Source organism: Meleagris gallopavo, chromosome 1 (assembly GCF_905368555.1).
Source record: "Meleagris gallopavo chromosome 1, MGAL_WU_HG_1.1, whole genome shotgun sequence".
NCBI lineage: Eukaryota > Metazoa > Chordata > Aves > Galliformes > Phasianidae > Meleagris > Meleagris gallopavo.
In genome coordinates, this window is record NC_139404.1 from 39,653,481 (window position 1) to 39,673,706 (window position 20,226).

Below are 20,226 nucleotides of genomic sequence, written 5' to 3' on the forward strand. Positions count from 1 at the left end.
GGTGCATGCAATGCACCTCAGTGACCAGAAGAGGTGGAGCCAGGAACCACTCCTTCCCACACCTCATGTAAGGATTGGCAGTGGAGGCAAGGGTATTTCTCTTGAGATTCCTGCATACCTCAGGCCTTCTGAAGGTAAGCAGCTTCTTTCTTTTATTTCTGTGCCCACTGCTGTTGTATTTGAGTGAATCCTCACTTGCTGCAGTTGTTGCTCTTTCCATTGGATTGCAGTAGTCCATGTGCCTTTTTTCTTCTACAGTTAACATTTTTAATGTGTGTGTTGTAGTTGGCTTTAGTATTTTATGGAGAAACTTTAAATGTATAACATTTAAATGGAAAATAGAACTGATGCTACTGTACAGAAAATTGAATAATACATGTTTTTGACCCACTCACGTTTTATTCTGTTTGGACACTTTTCTGTTTTTCTGTGTTTAGGGGCATGTTCCTCTAACTCCAGGTCGTGATCTTGATTGGGAAGAAGAGCTTGCAAAAGCACAGTGTTACAAATGTGTCTCTGTTCCTTCAGACCATCCTCTTTATATTCTATATACATCTGGAACAACAGGCTTGCCCAAGGTAAAGGCCTATCTGTAGACTAAGTGTTTGTGACCGATCTATTTGCAGTTCCACTTGAGAAAATATTTAGTTAAAAAGGTTGAAAATATCAACCACAGCACAGTGCTGAAAATGATGAGCATTGTTAGAAATGCTTTAATCACATTATTCATATTTCTCTACTTCAAAGTCAGTGTATAGGAGTAAATAATGTTTATTTAAATAGCATTAATATAAAAATAAACTATTTAATTCAAAGTGCTTGTGCAATATAAACCTTTGAAAACAGCAGAATAACTTCTATTCATGAATATTTTCTATATTTTAACTGAGATACGTGTAGAGTAAGCATTTAATGGCAAGATTAGTTGATATCTCTTCCACAATAACATTTATTGCTGAATAGGTTTGCTTATTCATTATTTACATATTAGCTAGTCTTCCCATAGATAAGATGTAATGGATGACATTACAGATTAAGTGGAATTAGGCATCTTCTAAAGGTTTGTGTTTCTGAACAGTTCTGAGGATATAATTCCCATGAAAATGAAGGTTTAGATTGGGAAGGGCATTATTTGAAAATCTTTGCTTTCAAGTGTCAATTAGTCTTAATGATTTATTTTTAAAAGCAAACTGCATGTTTGTTTGATTCTTACAATTCTTTTTGAAGCATAGAAGATGATCGGAATATAGTTCACTGGCAGTGATTTCACTGTCACAAATTTAGAGGCAGTATCACGTGTCCATAGATAGGATTTAGTTCTAACAATCAGACAAGTAAAATTATTCAGTTACGGTACCCCCCTAACAAAACTTTTGATAATCTCAGAGCAGAGGCTAAGTTAGAAACTGAGACTAACAAAGGAAACCTGCTTTCTGAAATTCACGTTTGTTAACCGTTATCTGTGATAGCAATCTCCATTTTAATGAGTTAATGTGTCTCTTATCTCCCCAGGTTATTGGACAAGGCTTGAAAGAATTAGTACAGAAAGAGGGGTGTATGTCCACAGAGTAATTTACCCCAGTTATTTAGGCAAGTGCCAATACATACCACACAGGCACAGGTACCAATGGCTCTTAACGTTGCTCTGTTGATTTAGGGAGACTAGACAACGAGTTTAAAGCATGTGACTAACATTTAGGTGGCCAAGCTTTAAGAGAGGTAAAGACTTAATCTCTTACTTTTTGTCAGCATATATTGACTAAATATGTGTATCCAATTTAAGTGACACAACTTATGTCTTTTTAGTTGTCTTCTGAAAACTATTATCATAGCACTCAGGTTTTTCTCTTTTTCCTAAATTACTTCTTCAGTGAGAATGTTAGCAGAAGTGTGTATCTGTAAGAATGAATCTTTTTATTAAGTGTGAGGTATTGGAATTTGACAACTTCAAGTCTATTCAAAATTTAATTGAAGACAGACATACTGATGCATTCTTTAAATGATCTTAAATATTCAAATTATTTTCATTTAGGGTGTTATCAGACCAACAGGTGGCTATGCAGTTATGCTGAACTGGACAATGTCAGCTGTATATGGACTCAAACCTGGTGAGGTAATTCTGTTTAAATGTCATCTAAATATTTTGAAACTTGTCTTAAAAACAACCATTTTCTTCTGTTTTTATTTCATTTTAGGTGTGGTGGGCAGCTTCTGATTTAGGCTGGGTAGTTGGTCATTCTTACATTTGCTATGGACCTCTTCTTCATGGGAATCCTACAGTCTTGTATGAGGTAAGTGTGTACTGTCAACTTGGACTTTTCTACAGTGAGTGCAGTGTGGAATTAGGGAGTTTTGTTTTCCTCTCAAATTTCCATTTTCAGCTTATGTCAAAATTAAGGTATTTTAACACGGTACGTTAGGCCTGGCCTCTTCTATTACTGGCTTACTGTCCAAATGTAGTTTGTGAGCCACTTCTAACAGCTTTGCAGGCAGCTTAGATAGCATGTAGAGGAGTAATCTCATCCTTGGTTGCTGCAGTGGAGAGTGAAAACTGAGTACTACAGATTCCAGAGCTTATTGGATCTGCATCAAGGCAGAAGATGGTTCCTGAACTGGAGGTAGAGCAAGGAGTCTGCATTCCCTGCTGTGAATAAGCATTTTCTGGACCTGATCTTCACACTGTCACTTCTTGGCTGGATAAGGAACTGGCTGGAGGGTCGGGCCCAGAGAGTGGTAGTGAATGTAAATCCAGCTGTCAACCTGTCATGAGTGGTGTGTTACCCAGAGGTCGGTGCTGGGGCCTATCCTCTTCAATATCTTTATTGATGACCTGGATGAAGGCATTCAGTGCATCCTCAGTAAGTTTGCAGATGACACCAAGTTGGCTGGAAGTGTGGATCTGCCTGGGGGTAGGAGGCCCTACAGAGGGATCTGGACAAGCTGGATAGCTGGGCTGAAGCCAGTGCGATGAGGTTCAACAATGCCAGATGCCAGGTCATGCACTTTTGCCACAACAATCCCAGGCAACGCTGCAGCCTTGGGGCAGAATGGCAGGAAGACTGTGTAGAGGAAATGGACCTGGGGGTATTGATTGATGCTCGGCTGAACATGAGCCAGCAGTGTGCTCAGGTGGCCAAGAAGGCCAATGGCATCCTGGCTTGCATCAGAAACAGTGTTGCCTGCAGGAACAGGGAAGTGATTATCCTCCTGTACTCAGCTCTGGTGAGGCCGCACCTTGAGTATTGTGTCCAGTTTTGGGCCCCTCACTGCAAGAAAGACAGTGAGGCCCTGGAGTGGGTTCAGAGAAGGGCAGTAAAGCTGTTGAGGGGTCTGGAGCACAGGCCTTATGAGGAGTGGCTGAAGGAGCTGGGATTGTTCAGTCTGGAGAAGAGGAGGCTCAGGGGAGACCTTACTGTTCTTTACCTGAAGGAACGTTGTAGTGAGCTGGGGGTCGACCTCTTCTCTTGTGTAACTAGTGACGGGACGAGAGGGAATGGCCTCGAACTGTGCCAGTGGAGATTCAGGCTAAATGTTAGGAAATACTTCTTTTCTGAAAGAGTAGTCAGGCACTGGAATGGGCTGCCCAGGGAGGTAGTAGATTTACCGACCCTGGAGGTGTTCAAGGAATGTTTGGACGTTGTATTGATGGATATTTAGTGAGAGCTATTAGTGAAAAGTCGATGGTTGGACTGGATGATCTCGTAGGTCTTTTCTAACCTTTGTGTTTCTGTGATTCTGTTAGAGTGGGGAACTCTTACAGAGTGCCTTCATGCCTCTGTAATAGTACAGGAATGTTCTGCTGTCCATTGGAAACGTGTTGTTGAAAGCACAATGATTAGTGGTACAAAAGAGAGCAGAATCATAGAATCACATGGTTGGAGAGGACCTATAAGATCATCTAGTCCAACCATTTTCCCTTACCCTTGCTACCACAAGCCACTAAAACAGATCTTGTAGCTCCTCATCCAGAAACAAGATTAACAGGAATGTAATAATGAATTAAAGTAATAGAATGCATACAGAGACTTGCTTGCATGTGGTTGTCAGGGTCATTAGCTGAAGCTTTTCTTTCTCAGAAGCTGAGGTCCTCCCCAAAAAATGCTTTCTATGAAGCTGAATGTCTGATGCAACCCTAGTGAGGCTGTGTTGTCTCTTTCTGAGAAGTTACATTTTCTATTATCTTTTTCTTCCTTATGTGAGTCAACTTTAGTCAAATATGAAAGGTGGAAGTAAGGGGGAATGATAAGTTGTGACTGCATCATTGCTGGATGCCCCATGCATGGCAAAGTGAGTAGAGAAATGGGCATATATTTACTGCAGAAGTATTTCAGTCTGAACGAAGATCTCAGTGATGTCCTCAGAGGGTTGTTTAGACAACAAGCGATACCCTGAATTCGGAAGGTGTTGGGAACATTTTTACAGTGTTTGTTCCACATAACCCAGTGTCATTCAAATGGCTAGACATAGATTGCAGTTCCACTATGCATTCAGTAAAATCATACTTAAATTAGATGTGTTAGGTTGTTGTCAGGGTTTATTTTCTGGGTTGGAGTGCAGGGGTATGCAGTGTCTTTCCTGATACTTGTTGGCACTGAGAACATCAGGAATGATTATATCCTTTCTCAACAAGAAGACGGTGGCACGTGCTTTAGCTTTGTGACCAGAATTGTTATAGACAGGGGACATGCAAACTTTCTGGCAGTACCTACTGGTCATGTGAATTAACATGCAACTGTTATGTGCAATAAACAGAGGGAAGAGTCAGTATGATACTTCCCAGAATATCTTTCAGCCAAAGGAATGAAGATTTGTGGGATAACTTTCATTAGAATGTTTGGAACTGCGTTTTTGGTCCAGTGAACAAGGCTAAATCTAGTCTAAAATGAACCTCAAATAACATCTAATGGAAGATGTAAAGAGTATTGGCATTAAGTAGTATGATCTACTGATCTAGTTTAACTCACATTACTGCTTCCTGTGTAAACAGTTTGTGGCACCATATGCGCTCACAGTATTCATGTTATTTCACATAATGGTAAATTTATTTTTACAAGTGCATGTTGTAGAAAGAAGACTGGTAATCTCTCACAGAACAGTAAACCTGGGTAGCTATCAACTCTGATTTGCTCTCCCATTTATCATTTCTGTAATGAGAAAATGTGACATAAGAAACAAAATACAGTCTGTGGAACACAAGTACATTTTAAGATCTTAAAAATGGAATTTGATTTTGTCTTTGTGGTTTTAGGGATTTCTTCTCTTCATTGAAAACCTGTAGGTAATGTGTTAAGCTATTCTATGAAACAGAAAATTTTTGTCAGAATGTTTTTCTACCATATCATGTTGTGAGCTGTAATGTTGTGAGTAACTTTTGTTTTTTAGCTTCTAGGCATTGAATTGATTTTTCAACAATCTCATAGGGAAGTAGGCTTGCAAAACGAGTATTTTTTCTAAACTTTAAGTTTCTTTCCCTAAACAACTGAGGCATAGAAAATCTCACATACTTTAATATTCTCAGCCAATGACATAGTGAAACTTAAAAAAAAAAAAAAAAAAAAAAAAAAAATCATTCTTAATTTCTAGCTCAGTTTGCCTTGTGGACAGAAGTTTACTGACTTTCTTACTTTGTCAGCTTTCAGCACGAAAGTTTGAAGTGATTGCATTACTGAAATACGATGCATTGAGTATCTGTAGTGCAACAGTGGCTATAAAAATGAGCTATTTGAGTATAACATATGCCTAGATCTTTCTGGGAGCGTCTTCAATATGTTGTCCTTGAGTTTACAAATTGGGTCACGTTGGAACTTCTGAGAGCTTCTTAGTCAGTGACAGATGTCAGCTTGCTGATTGAAGGAGTTACTTTTGGCATGTTTTGTATGATAAATATGTGTACTGGGGCACAGTTTAGGGTGGAAGAACACTTTGAGGTAAGGATTTTTCTAGGACACTGAATTAAAAGTAATTAGTAGTTTTGTCATTTGTTTTTTAAAAAGAGGATTGAGTTTGTTTCAGGGCAGTGGGGCAAAGTTCTAAGTAAAGGAAGAGAGGAAGATTCGGCAGGTACATTTAAGTAAGAGAATATCATAAACTCATGTGCTAGACTCTTGTAGACAGGATTCCTTCGTAACTAAATACACCCTTTTGTGGGAAAGGGAATAGAGTGAGTTTTCTATAATTTGTATGTTCATATCTATACATATGTCGAGAAGTAACTGTACTTGTGTATATCAGCAAACTTGGAAATAACTGCAGATGCAGAGATGGTTTCATGATATTTAGCAATACATATGTACATACTATACAGCTGTTCCATGCCTTCTGCTCATCCCAGATGTGACGCTTGTCACGTTGTTCTGTGTGTTGCTGCTTAAGTTAAGAAAAAATTACAGCATTGTTGTGGATAAAAAGATCATTTTTTCTTGTGTAGAAGAGAGTCTGGACCCTCCTTTGACTACTATGGGTTGGCAGAAAGATCACTGTGAGCAAGGGAAGCCAGTTTTGGCTCTGAAAAAGTAACTAGAGTTTGAAGCTTTGCATACAGACCTACTCAGTATATAGTTTTCAGTTGTGTTTTACTGAGGTGGAGAGGTGAGGAAGAACAATCTCTGTTGTGCACAGAAGTCCCACAAGATTCCGTTTGTCCCTCTGCTGCATAGTGGGTAATTCTGTTATGTCCATACACTATGTAACATCCATGTAAAATCTTCTAAGTTCAGTATCCTTAAGCAGAAAGCTTACTTATTTTGACCTCGTCTCATTTTCTGGAAATGAAGGATTCAAAGCATGTGTAGATTACTGGAGGCTATATTTAAGTACTGAAAGGCCATCCCTCAGTCTTGAATCTAATTTCCCAGCACCTTAAATGATTTGTGTAGGTGATCAGGGTTAATGTTACGTTCAAAATTCATGAAGCAGAAATATAATCTAGACAAACGCTACCTATTTTGTACTGAACTTTCAGCTGATAATGTTTCTTGTCTTGGGAAGTGATCAGTGTATGAGGCTGAATTTCTGGTATATTGTCTCTATATAAGCTAGAAATCTTTCTTTTCTCTATCTAGAAGGGTAGACGTTCTGGGCAAAGTAAGGACGTAGACAAGCAAACAACTTGTGGGAAATGCTAGCAGCACTGTGCTAGAATTCATTAATTGCTCTCAGTAAGAAAAAAAAAAATATGGTATTGATTAAAATACCTCATACTGAAGCTAAGAGGATAAATGATCTCATGTCCCTTTAGATGCTTGAATGGTGGAGCATTGTAGAGTGAACAATTCTTGTCATTACTGCTGCTGTCAAACAAAAATGTGCTCATATGGGAACGTGCAGATTCACTCTGAGATAAAGACAAGGCCATTCTGGTGGCCAGCGCCAAGTGGGAGCTGCCTGCAGACAAGCTCCTACATAAGAAGTTGCTGACCAAGTTTATCCTGCGGAAGGGGTGTATGAAGCAAAATACAGCCTTGAGGAGCGAGTTTTATGTGCAGCACAGTACAGGCCTGCACATACTCAGGTCAGCTCTTATGTAGAACACTAACTTTATGATGTGCAATAGCATTCCAGTTAAGATTGATTCTAGTTTTGCAGTATGTGAAATAGTAAACAGTTGACTGTTTTGACTAAAGACTTTGTAGACTGATTTCTTATTTGTAAACTTTGTAGAGTGAATTCTTATTTCTGTGTGTATCAGTGTGAGAAATGCCAGCATAGACTTCTAGGAGCTAGTCCTTCTAATGTCAGCATGTGGCATGCAGATGTGCGTTCATAAATACACCTATATATCACTACTAGTCTCTTATTTTCCTCATTATGTATGTGTTGCTTACATTTTTATGTGTATTAAATCAACTACAGTTTTCAGTTATGTTCACCTGTTCCATCCACTACTCAAGATAATTTTTAATTATATTTCTTTTTATTTTTAGAAACTTAGTTTATGACCTTTTTTAAGCTCCTTGGCTTTTTAATAACGAAATTTTTGTGGCATATTTTGAGCGAACACGTGTTCGTACCTCATCTCCATTTTCATTTCCAGATGCTCAGTTGTTATGGGATATAATTTTGGGGTCTTCAGGATCTCTACTAATATTTAACAGAGAATTCCAGTTAAAAACAGCTTTCATTAGATAAACAGGAAGAAAATAAAGAAAGAAATGATTTTCCTTTTCACATTTTATTCTCCTACAAGAATTTTGTTTTCCAACTAGAAAATGAACATACAGTGGTTTCCAACAGGACTGGTACAACTTTAAGGCTCACAACCACAGTGATTGGCTTTTCTGACACTCTGAATAACAAGAAGCAAAAACTTTGGCTAGTAGCAGAAATGCACGCTTATAGAATTAAATATTGTATTAGCTTGAATATTCAATTATTATACTCTAATGTTTAAGCACCTAATGCATGTTAATTAATTTCTTTATTCTGAAGGGATTAACTCATCACTGATGCGCTGGTTAAGTAGAAGAAGAATGTGATGTGGATAAAAGGAAAAGACTTAAGTAGTTTTAGAACATCTTTTCTTGACCACTGATATGGTGGTCTATGTGAAATATTTTGCATGCGTTGCTGGAAGAGAATAACAGCAACAAAGAGGTTTCCATTCTAGAAGATACAGAGTAATGCAGTAAGAAATGAAGAGGAGAGTTAGGTGGTTTTTCAGTTGTCTCTTTTATGTGATGATCTTACAAGTGGAGCTTTATCACTGTGTGAATTTATGGGGATCAGGATGGTTATTGTAATTATAAAATTACGTCTGAATTTGAAGTGTGTTCATTTTAGAATACAAAAAGGGTAAAAATCTTATTATTTTAACAATAAATATTAAAGAAAAAGCAGAGTTTGTATGCAGTTGACCTATGCACTTCAGTTTGTGGCCTGCTTTTGGTTAGATCATTATGAACCAGTAATAGGACATTTGGAATTTTCCTTTCTCTAAGATACCACCAATCAAGCTTTCAGACTAACATTATGAGCATAGTGGCTTCTTTTTGAGGATTGAAAATAGATAGGAGTAAAAAACCAATTGCATGCATAGTGGGAAAAATTATATTTATGGAAAGGGACACCATAAAATTTTTCTTCTGTTCACCTTAATGGTGAGTATTTATAAATGGTTGTGAAAGTTTGTCCTTGCCTAATGGTAGGTTGTGGACTAGGGAGTATCAGCAATGTTCTTCAGATAAGGAAAAAAAAGACCTGAGCGTGTTTGCCCAAGGACAACCACTGTTGAATATAGACTAGACTGACTACTTAAAGTGATTTGTTTATTTTTAAATTACACAGTAGGTGACAACTTGTTATTTTAATGATTGCTATGGTAACTGCATGCTTTCAATTTTTACTTGTCATAAAACCATTGTCAGGAATGTGAGAACAGTAACGAATTCCTTCGAATACAGCAAGTACTTTTTTTTTTTTAATCTGTCCTGGATTGTTTTTTTCTAACGCATGACAAACTTCAGGTATAAAGAAGCTCCTTGAAGCCTCCCAGCCCACTCTGGGTTGCTTGTGAGCATTGTATCCCAAGCTGTAAGCAACTTTTCCCTTTTCCCATAGTGGATCTGTGGACTTGGAATTAGGATAAGAGAGAGGATGTTGACCATACTTGTCCTGGAGCTCTGAAATCAAGTAAGAACTTCAGTGGTCTAGGACAGAGGGACCTATAGTCCCACACAGAGTGATAGCAGGATGAATGTTGCTGTGCCTGGGGAGCCTCTTCCTCAGAGCTCTCATGGGGCTTCTAGTCACTGCTGTTGCAAAAAATCTACGGCCTACACAGCAGCAGCAATGAAGGGGGTCCAGGATTACATTTACTGTCATCTATCACGTTTCTTAGCTATGTTGGGGCATTTCCAGCCATTATCATCAGCTTACAAAGCTCTGTATCTGGAGTTCTGCTGCTTCTGTCATCTCTCTATCAACACCCATATTGATTACAATTGTGGAATGAATTCAGTAGGATGTATCAGGTCCTTAGTGGGGGTTTGTTAACGGGGCCAGTAGCAGCAGGAGAAATTCCTCAGAATGTTTCCTTTTGAATCCTAATATCTCTGGTATCAGCAGGTTTTAGTGACAGTGAGTTCCATGTATAATATTCACTGCACCGAGAGAATTTTCTCCTCGTAAATTGGAATTTATCTTTAAGTAGCCCCTTATTGTTAGCAGTATGGCAGAAAGGGGATTGCCGAGCTCTTACTGATGTGGAGTTGGGTACTTTATTATAATTCTCAAGTGTCTTTTTTTCCTCAAGTAATCCATCCCAATGGCTTCTGACTTTCTCCACAGGAAAATTTTTATCCCCTTGATCATTCTTGCTGCCTGTGAATCTTCTTTCATAATCACACATTATCTGTCAACACATTCTTCCTGAGGATGACTGCTCAGTCGGTAGACATTTGATAAATTACATGCTCAAACTAGGTACTTCCAGAAAGAAAGACATTCCTATCTGTCTATCTTTCTCAGAGTCTCTTGGTAGGTTATTAAAAGAAAGTCTTTTCTATGTGAATCCTCCTAGCTGATAAAAGAAGTGCCTGTTGTACTTCTTAAAACAGGTGAGGCAGATCACTCTTGTTCTGACTGCCTTATTCTGATTACTGTCATCTTGGTTCCTGCCATCCAGTTACTATTGACAGCGAATTTTTAATAAATTTTCATCTGCAGTATTGATGCAAATACTGAACAGTTCATGTCTTGCACTGATGCCAGCAAATCCAATAGAAGCATCTCATTTGCTAACACTCTTCAATTGACTCAGCAATATGTCACCATATTCTGAATTCAATTACCCTCTGCTTTATTTTTTATATTGCTTACTTTTTTTAAAAATCAAAATTATATGTGGTAATAAGCCTCTCGTGGCATCTTGCAGTGCTTACAATTTTTGTATGATAAATGAGAACTCTCTTTGGCAATTTTATTTGTAGGTTTTTGTGCTCTGAAATTAATTTGCAGTGTCTCAGATTTGTTTTGCCTATGTCAATTTTTGTTTATGCATTTGCTAAACTGTTACCAGCTGCCAAGGCGCTGGAGAGCTTTTTCTGCAGAATCAGTAAGAAAATTTATAGCCAGGCCAGATTTTTTTTTTTCCTGAATGACAGTTTTGTTTCCTTATTGGGAATTATGTCTTACTGGCTATCAGGGGAATTTTCTGTTTCTTTCCTTATGAGGTTCTTGTTGTTTTTTTTTTTTTTGTGGATAATTGCACTTCTCCAAACCAAACCTCAAGTAAGGGTCTGGAACAGATGGAACTTGCTGGAGGTGCAAGGTCTGGGCCTGAGCCCAGCTGCAGCAAGGCTCAAGCGGGGATCAAGGGAGATGGCATGAGCATAAATTGCCCCTGAAGGAAAGGTAGGCTGCTCACAGCTCTGCTGTTTTCCCAATGCTCTCATCGGTGGTCACGCAGGTGCACCATAGTGTGCCTGGCCTTGAGCACCTGCAGCCAAACTCATAGGAGGCAGCTGGATACTCGAGGCCAGACACTGAGCTCTTAGGAGCTCTGGAAGTTTACATTTGCTTAAAAATTACAGACTACATTATTATTGGCAGAATAACCAATCTCATGTCGCCCAGCAGTTAGTTTTTGTATTTTTTTTTCTGTCAGAGTTCATTACAAATGTTACTACTTCATTTGCATAATTAATTAGTGAGATGTTTATGGACGTTTGGAATGTTGCAGTCTAAGACTAGTTGTGTTAGTGATATGGGGTTGAACTTCTAAGCAGACAGTAGACCTGCAGATCTGCAACTGAGTGTTATATGGAGATGATGTGAACTTGAAAAAAGGGGTTCCTCAATAAAAGCTGATGAACATTTGAATGAATATGTGAAAACTGCAGTGAAGATGTGTGGAAGGAGAAGGCTTAAGGACAAAAAAAAAATCTGATGATATATTTTTCTTTCGGAACTGTTACATGAAAGGACTTATTTTTTTCAGTAAGATAATCGCATTCTTTTGCACGCCTTTTTTGGAAGCTCAAACAGGCTGTTAGAAAAACAGAGATTCTGTCATTGATGATTGCCTGGGTGTGTTTTGTTTATTCTCTGTTTGCTTCTCATCATCTCCTCTACCCTTTAGAAGAAGGCTCAGTTGTATCTTCTGGTTTTTCTTGCTTTTTTCCTTCTATAAACATCCTTTGCTTCCTCAGCAGCACTCTCATAATGGTAGTTCACTGTAGGGCAGCAAATCAGTGGGACATAGCCAGCCTCCGTCATCCTGAAGTCTCAAAATCCGGCAGCTGGCTTCTCAGCACTCTTGCAGCACTCTTGCAGGTGCCAGGCTAGCATGGAAGAGTTTGCAATGGGGAGGGAATATGGGAGTGGGAAAAGGACAAATTCCTGAGAGTCTGCATCACAGCAAGGGGTGGCTTTCAGTGTTGGGATGGGCAACAAACTTGATTTGTGTGCCCTTCTGTAAAAGCATTTACTGTGTTACTAGTGCTTTCTTACTGGAATAAAAATACAGGATTCAGCAAATTCTTCAAGGTATTCACATGCCTGTGTTCTTTCCGTATCTTTGCAAATTGAGGTATTAATTAGAGTTTTGAGTGTTACTTTTTTCACTAGACCTATCAATTTCTTGTATTGTGTTTGTCTTCTTGCAAATCTGCTGTTTTTTAAATGAAAAAGTACATCTGAGTTTCTTGAAAGCTGGTGGCAGATGTCGAGACTGTACTGCCTGTGGCTGGCTAAGAATCCAAAGTTGTGCCTGCAGCTCTTGGAAGTAATGAAATACATGAATGTGAATGACACTTGTTAAGGACGCACTCCAAGTTTGCATTAACGCAAGTATAAATTTATTTTATGACTGGTGAACTGCAGTGAAGTTGGTGATGTTTTCAGTGGTGAAGCCTTCTTTGTATTGATGGCTTTTTGCAAAAAGCAGTGATGAAACTGGGTTTTGCAGTATGAAAAGCATGTCTCTCCTATGTTGTTTGTATGCTTTATATTTGGAACACCATAGAAAGCTATTTTATTATTTTTTGTTATTATTTACCAGTGGACAATTTGTCACTTCCAATTACTTCTGTTTACAATTTTCCTGACTATGCCTTATAGCTAAAACCAATGTTTAGTTTTCCAAACCCTAACTCACTCCCCCAAAATACATACCATAGTCTGATATCAAACTGACACGGTAAAGGGTATTTGGCTTCTCTCTGGTCTTCATTTGCAGCAGCAGCACAAAGATGCCCAGAAGCCAGTTGTAAGCAGCTGAATGGGGATTTCTCCAGAAATATAAGAAAATTTCTAGGTAACGACAAGTTGGTGTTATGACATGTAGTTTTGTGCATGGGGGAGATAGCTGAAATGCCACTGCATCCAGAGACTTGTTGTCCAGTGAGACTCAGTGTTTTAACAGCCTGTCTCACAATAAGGATAGATGTAGACATGACTCCCTCTGCTGCCAGTGTAATAACAGCTATTTGGGCTGTCTTTTCATTTGCTTGTCAGTTTGTCCTGTTTTTCTCAGTAGCAGCTGGTGTATCCTGTACTCATTCAAGAGATTGTGTCCAAAGCTTATGAAATTTATTTTTTCAAGTGAATACACATACTATATTGTTATTTTTAACAAATTCTGCTTTATAGTCTTATTTGAAATTAGTTCTGTTGCTATGCTGCCACTACAGTTACATGTGCAAGCCTTGAACTGTCAAGGAATTAAGTATTTTTATCCTGTGACATTTTAAATTATTCTCTCCATAGGGGAAGCCTGTGGGAACACCAGATGCTGGTGCCTATTTCCGCGTGCTAGCAGAGCATGAAGTAGCTGCCTTCTTTACTTCACCAACTGCAATTAGAGCAATCCGTCAGCAGGACCCCGAGGCAGCCCTGGGAAAGCAGTACTCTCTAAAAAGGTGAACTAAGGATACACTGGAAGCAGTTTCTTACAGAAACAGACTGGATAAACTAAGAATAGCAATGTCTGGGGCTTTATCCACCTCTCTATAGCAGAATTCAAATGTATTCTTGACAAATCAGGTGTACACATTTGGTTGTGAATTTCTGTTGATCGTTTGGAGGAGAGATGAGCTGTTAAAAGCATGACTTTAATGACCATTGAAAAAGATTACTTTAAGGTTAAGAATTCTTAGTGAATTAAGATTGCTTACTCAATTTTACTCCACTGTTCCTATACCCTGCAATACAGTCTTGGATTACATGATCTTGTACCATTTTCCCATGTGATCTCCCACTTCACCGAGTGCACCGGATCTTCAGTGTTCATTTAATCAGAAGCTACTCAATATCTTATCTTTCCATTATTTAGTTTCTGATTACAGTTATGTACTGCTATTTCATACTGTTTTTTGAAGTGTTTATTGCTGTGCTACCTCCATGCTTCAAAACTGTGAGTGAGTTGATCCTTACAAATCCCTTGTGAGATGAGAGAGTGGTATTAGTCGTGTTTTGCAGATGGAAGGCTGAAGCACAGGGAGATTGAGGTCAAAGTCTTCTATTAATTTTGAATACTCAATCTAAGCCACTAAAGTACTGGTGTTGGAGAGGTTTTAGAATTTTATGATTAAAATACATTATTAACGTTATGCAGTTAAAATGCTTTGCATATTGACTTCATGTACCTGTGATTGTTCAGTAATTCTACAAATCAAGCTAAGTATCATACAGCAAACATTAAGAATGTACGGTTTTGGATGACATCTAATCTTGGAGTAGAATCATTTGCTCAGCATCAGATGAGGGCCACGTGAGACGCTAGGCAGTATTCAGTCATGGGAGCACTTTTTATCACAGTTGTCCAAAGAATAAAGGAAGATGAGAAGCTGCATAGCTTAATTATACCTTCACTTTCTTAATTACTCTGAAAAGTTTTATGTATCAGTAAGCTGGATTTATTCCTGAGGTATTCATTATAAGTTTTCTTCCATCTATTTAAGTGCTATCATCAATTGTTTCCCTTCCATGAAATGAGGAACAAAGCTATTTTGAGACCCTAAAGCCCTATTCTTCTTTGATGTTTCATAGTAAGAAGGTGGCTCACATGCAAGAAAATTTAATTGCCATTCCTCAGCACTTCCTTAGGTGGTGACTAAAATGAGCCAGTCCATATAATTAAAGTAATAATTGAGTAGAAAATCTGCTAAGCTACTGTGTAAGCTGTTGAATTTTCTTGCCAAAGAATTCCAGGCAAATAAGAGTCCCCTTGCTGATATCAGCTGTCCCAGATGTTAAAAAGATATTTTTGTCATTCCTGTTCAGTGCTTAGTTAATGAGCTTCTCCATTTGAGTGCAATTTGATTCTGTTCGTAATTAATTCAGCTTTGGGCCATATCATTCCCTGTTACATCATTTCTACTCTAGTGCAGCATTTAGTATGTAGTATTCTCTTGAATTGTCTTAAGTCAGTTAGATACAAAATCCAAACTCCTTTTCACCTACGGGTAAAAAGTCAATACCAGTGACAGTTCTCTGACTACTAGCTTGGTACCGGAAGGTTGACAGTCTTCAGCATGCCTCTCTTTCAGTGCTAGACAAGAATTATCTTACTGTAAAGTCCAGTTGTGACTCTTAACTACTTGGCTATGTGTGATACTGTGGCATATAGTACTGAATTTGAAAGGGAATTTAAATAAGTCTGGCTATTCTACAATGATTTCAGTATTAACATGTAGTGTGTGTTATTTTAAAACGAAAACTGCAGTTTGTCAGAAATAGGGTCCAGCAACTGACTAAAATCTCCTTTCTTGGATGGACTTTTTCATCGGAGGTCAAGAGAATTTCCTTTCAGTTTGAAATTTGTCTTATGTTTACTTCATACACATCTACTTCATATGCTATGAAACTTTATTATCCAAATTACTTTGTATAAAGATGTAATGTGGAATGTCTATCTGCCATCTGGGATAAAATATCCCTACTTATTCCAGAAACTCAATCACATGGCCAGGAATGTATTCTTGGAAGAGGGTTCCACGACGGTGCATTTAGTTCCTGAGAACTTATATTAAAATACACTGTGGATTAAGGTGTTTTTGTTTTAAAATCCTATTTAAAAATAACTTTCTGATGAGATACAGAGAAGGTAGGCAATGCCAGCTTCCAGTACACAAAAGAGTACTTGATTTACAGGAGTAAATTGAATAATAACCAGAGTTCTGTTCTTCTGAACTGACATAAATTATATAAATCCCTGTTAAAAATTGATGTTGTTTGCATCACTAACAACTAAGTTATGTTGTATGTTCCAAAGCGTATAGTGTGCTTTATTCAAATTCCATATTAGCTTTTGGAATCTTAATATTTGCCTTTGAGACAAAACATCACTTACGTCTTAAACATGGGTTATGTTAAACAGCAAAAGAGATTTTTGATTTCCAGGACTGTGGGGTAAAAGCCCTATTCAACCACTTATCTCTATGGCATCTTTAAAGACCAGGTTTTTGATAACACACAGCGCTGCTGAGCAGTCCATCTGATCATACCGCTGTCTGTTGTGTTTGAAAATCAACTAATTCCTAAATTCCATGACCTGCAAGTACCTGCGTGTATTCTGGTTGGCTTTAGGAGTCAGTTAACATCTTCATGGAGTAACTCCGTAGCATCGAACAATTTGGAATCGCAATCCATCTTTTAATTGACCTGATTACTATGATTTGGTTAGGTCTAATTTCCAAATGATTAACAACTGACAGCTGTACATGAAATTGGGTAACAGTTCAACAGATTAAATTAAAATATGAGTAGTAGTAATTTGTAGCTTCTGTTCCATAGCCTACTTGGTGTTCTTTGCTTTAGGTTAATTGTGAGTGTTCTGTCATTTTATTATATCAAGAGATTCGGGAGACTGAAGCATGTTTGTTTGATACCAGATATTAATGTGCTTGCTTAAAGAAGAAACATGAGACTGGCTACATAAAATCTGTTCAGAAATAGCAAATCTAAAGTTGGTTAGTAACTGCTAGTTTCTCTCTCAAAACACAGGAACAAGGAGATAGGAAATTAAAGTAGCAAATTCAGAGCTGTTAGAAATTCTTTCTCAGAAAATTCATGTCTCACACACGCTACTAGAGATGTGATTAAAGCTCAGAATCTAGGACAATTGGAGTACGTTACTGAGTGCTGTTTGCTACCTCCTGCTTTGTGCTACTGTAGATCATGTATGGCTATTTCTCATGAAGTCTTTAGCTGAGTTCTTCAAAAACTTTTGTGGAGCTCCCTTTCAACTGCACTGGGAAAAGGAGCTGAGCTGCTTTTGTATTTCTGTGTCTCTGACTCGGCCATCCAAACATCAAGTGCTTGAATCCTCCTGAACAGGGTAAAATATGGTTGGGGAGGGGAATGGGTGAGGACATCAGTGGGGAAAAATGAGGTGAATAAAGTGTGTGTGTGTGTGTGTGTGTTACATGTTTAAGTATCTACGGTCTCCAGAGGCTTTAAGAATTAGTCAGAATTTTTTATTTCCAGATTCTGTTTAGAAGTGTAAATTAACCTTCCTCACTTTTTTTTTTTTTTCTTCCCAGTAAAGACAAGTTTATTTCATGTGATGCAGAGATTTTCTTTGCCTGGAAAAACTGGCATATGCATTCCAGACTTAAAAACACTTTTACAATCTTTTAATCCAGAAGAGTTTAGCTGTGATTATTACTTCTGCTTTGGGATAGTGGTTTTGATATGTGGTTTCTTTTGTGCTTGGAGTGACACCAAAATGTGCATGCTGTTTTGAATGACTTAGATTGTGACAGGACCACTAATGCTCATCTGTCCCCTGCATGAGGTAGCACTTTATATCCACTCCACTGGACTAATAGGGCCTGAAATCTTGATTTTCTGAGTGACAACGTAGGACATATTTACTTAACAGAGAGGTTTGAAGATCTTTCTACTCCATTAACTGCATTGCAGTAGTAGATGATTGCAATAATAGGTGCATTGACATGCTTTGAAGTTTTAAGTGGATTGTTAAAAAATTGTTCACAGTGGGACATTTTATAACCGTTGCCATCTCTCTTGTTATACTGTTTGAAAGGAGAAAATAATTCTATGATTCTATAAGTCCATAGTTCTTATGCTTTGTTAGGTTTATGGCACTTTGCTCTTGTATTCTCTTTGATAGGTTTGTATGGTAAGTTGTCCAAATGCTAGTCTCAATTCTTCCCACAACATGGGATTGCTCTAGAGCCTGTGGAAACAGGCTGGGAATTCAAAAGAAGGAGTTCTGGTTCTGGCTTAGGGGATAGCATACTGTCTTAACTTCTTAGACAAATCTTTTGAGTGATCGGCCTATTGCTAGCTCTGTTTTTAAAGCAAGGGCATTTATCAGAGTTTTTAGAAGCTTATAAAGTTAATACATTCATAAGTTAAATTTTTACATCTGAGCTGAAATTCCGTGTTTAGTAGGCCTAGTTACAGAACATTCAGTACCATGTAAATTGAGCAGTGCTTAGGAGAAGTGTCCTGCATGTAAACACGAGTCTTAAAAAGCTTTTCAGAAAGTAAAGTATTGTGGGCTTTATTTATTCAGTATTTTGTTCTTCGCTATCATAAACTTTTAACTGTTTCAACTCCCAGTTAGCTATTAACTGTAACTGTCAGCAGTAGCTCCTGCTTTCAAAGAAAATACATTCGGGATTCTAATTGGGCACACACTCATTAAAACCATCATCTTCTAATATGGGAGATGTGCTCAGAAAGCAGTTTGCCAAAATGATGCAGATTTACGAGTACAGAAAACACTATGCTTCCTTGATGTGAAAGCTGCTTGCTTACACATTTGCTTTGAGGTTTTATCTACTTTTTTTGTCTGTACATTGTTTAAAGTTCCAGAGTAACTTCCAATCTTGGTGCATTTAATAAAAAGATTGAAAGACTGTGCCTTTCAGCAGGAATTTTGACTAGCACAGTGTCAGACTTCCATGAAGTCAGTTTAAGGACTTCTGCTTTCTCTATGTGTGAGTGTCCTCCAGTTCACCTGCACAGTACAATCGGACATCAAGGAAAAGACCACCCCCCTACTGTGATCAGACATCCATATTCTTAGACATGGCCTATATACACATCCATCCTAGGGATGGATATATGCTTAGTCACGTAAAACTGTAGTACTAAGACCTCTGATTTGCTTGAGAAAGAACTTGCTTTCTGCCCTGTCCTATGTGAGGATATGACAAGTAGACAATCTCTTTCTCAGCTGTTAGCTATTTAGTCTGACACAGCAGCAGAGGTTTCCAAGTTTGACAGCAAGTTAAAAGCTTGCTGTTAACCCACCTGCTTACTCTGTACCATTTCCAAAAATTATCTTCAGCTTTGAGAGCGCTGAATTTTTATTTCTAGCCACACCTTTAGCACTGTGTGCAGTTCAGAATGCCACAATATAATGATGTAAAACTATTAATGCCCAGAGGAGGGCTGCAGGGGTGGTGAAGGGTCTGGAGAACAAAGTGTATGAGGAGCAGCTGGGGTCCCTTGGTTGGTTCAGCCCAGAGCAGAGGAGCTGAGGGGAGGCTTCATGGCAGCTGCAGCTCCTCACAGGAAGCGGAGGGGCAGCGCTGAGCTCTGCTCTGTGTGACAGCGACAGGGCCCGAGGGAACGGCATGGAGCTGTGTTGGGGAGGGGCAGGTTGGGTGTTTGGAAATGGTTCTTTACCAAATATTGGCTGGGCCCTGGAACAGGCTCCCCACAGCAGTGGGTATAGCCCAAAGATGCTGGAGTTCTCTCGGACATAGGGTTTCATTTTGGGTGGTCCTGATAGGAGCCAGAAGTTGCATTTGGTGATCCTTGCAGGTCCCTTCCAGCTCAGGTTGTGTGATGATTCTGTAAATGTGTCACATTATTGTCATGATGACTCTTTGTTACATGAAAGAAGATTGCTGCCCTGAGACCAGATGTCCCTGCCTTCTTTTTCCAAGTGGTGTGAGAGCAAGATAATAAATCATTCTTTACTTTTGTAACTTTTTATAAGATTATGATCTTTGGCCAGTGTTGTGAGTATCCACAAATTTAAATGCAATTTAACGTGGTTTTAAGTTGCTTATTACAAAATCAGAAATGCAAAAATTCTGCCACAAAAGGAATAAAGTTGCTGTGCCAGTGTTATAAAGATCAAAACGTGCAATTTGCAGTGATGTACTGTAATGTCCTGATTCTATCTAGTAATAGTCATATTTAAGAAAGCTACAGTTGACAGAGGACCTTATACTAAACAAAGCGTGAAATCAATTTGTAGGGCTTAATGAAGGCCAAATGTGTGGCAAAATCGGATGAAAGGTG

General features: G+C 38.4%; 1 protein-coding gene across 2 annotated transcripts in view; it reads left to right on the top strand.

Annotated features, from left to right (window-relative positions):
- Positions 1–20,226, top strand: part of ACSS3 (acyl-CoA synthetase short chain family member 3) — an 80,017-nt gene that overhangs the window by 22,849 nt on the left and 36,942 nt on the right. For both annotated transcript variants that reach the window (XM_010708515.4, XM_085222076.1), the window contains exons 5-8: positions 438–578; positions 2,033–2,113; positions 2,196–2,291; positions 13,705–13,856. In XM_010708515.4, the coding sequence (XP_010706817.2) occupies positions 438–578; positions 2,033–2,113; positions 2,196–2,291; positions 13,705–13,856 (470 nt within the window). The remainder of the gene's footprint in view (positions 1–437; positions 579–2,032; positions 2,114–2,195; positions 2,292–13,704; positions 13,857–20,226) is intronic.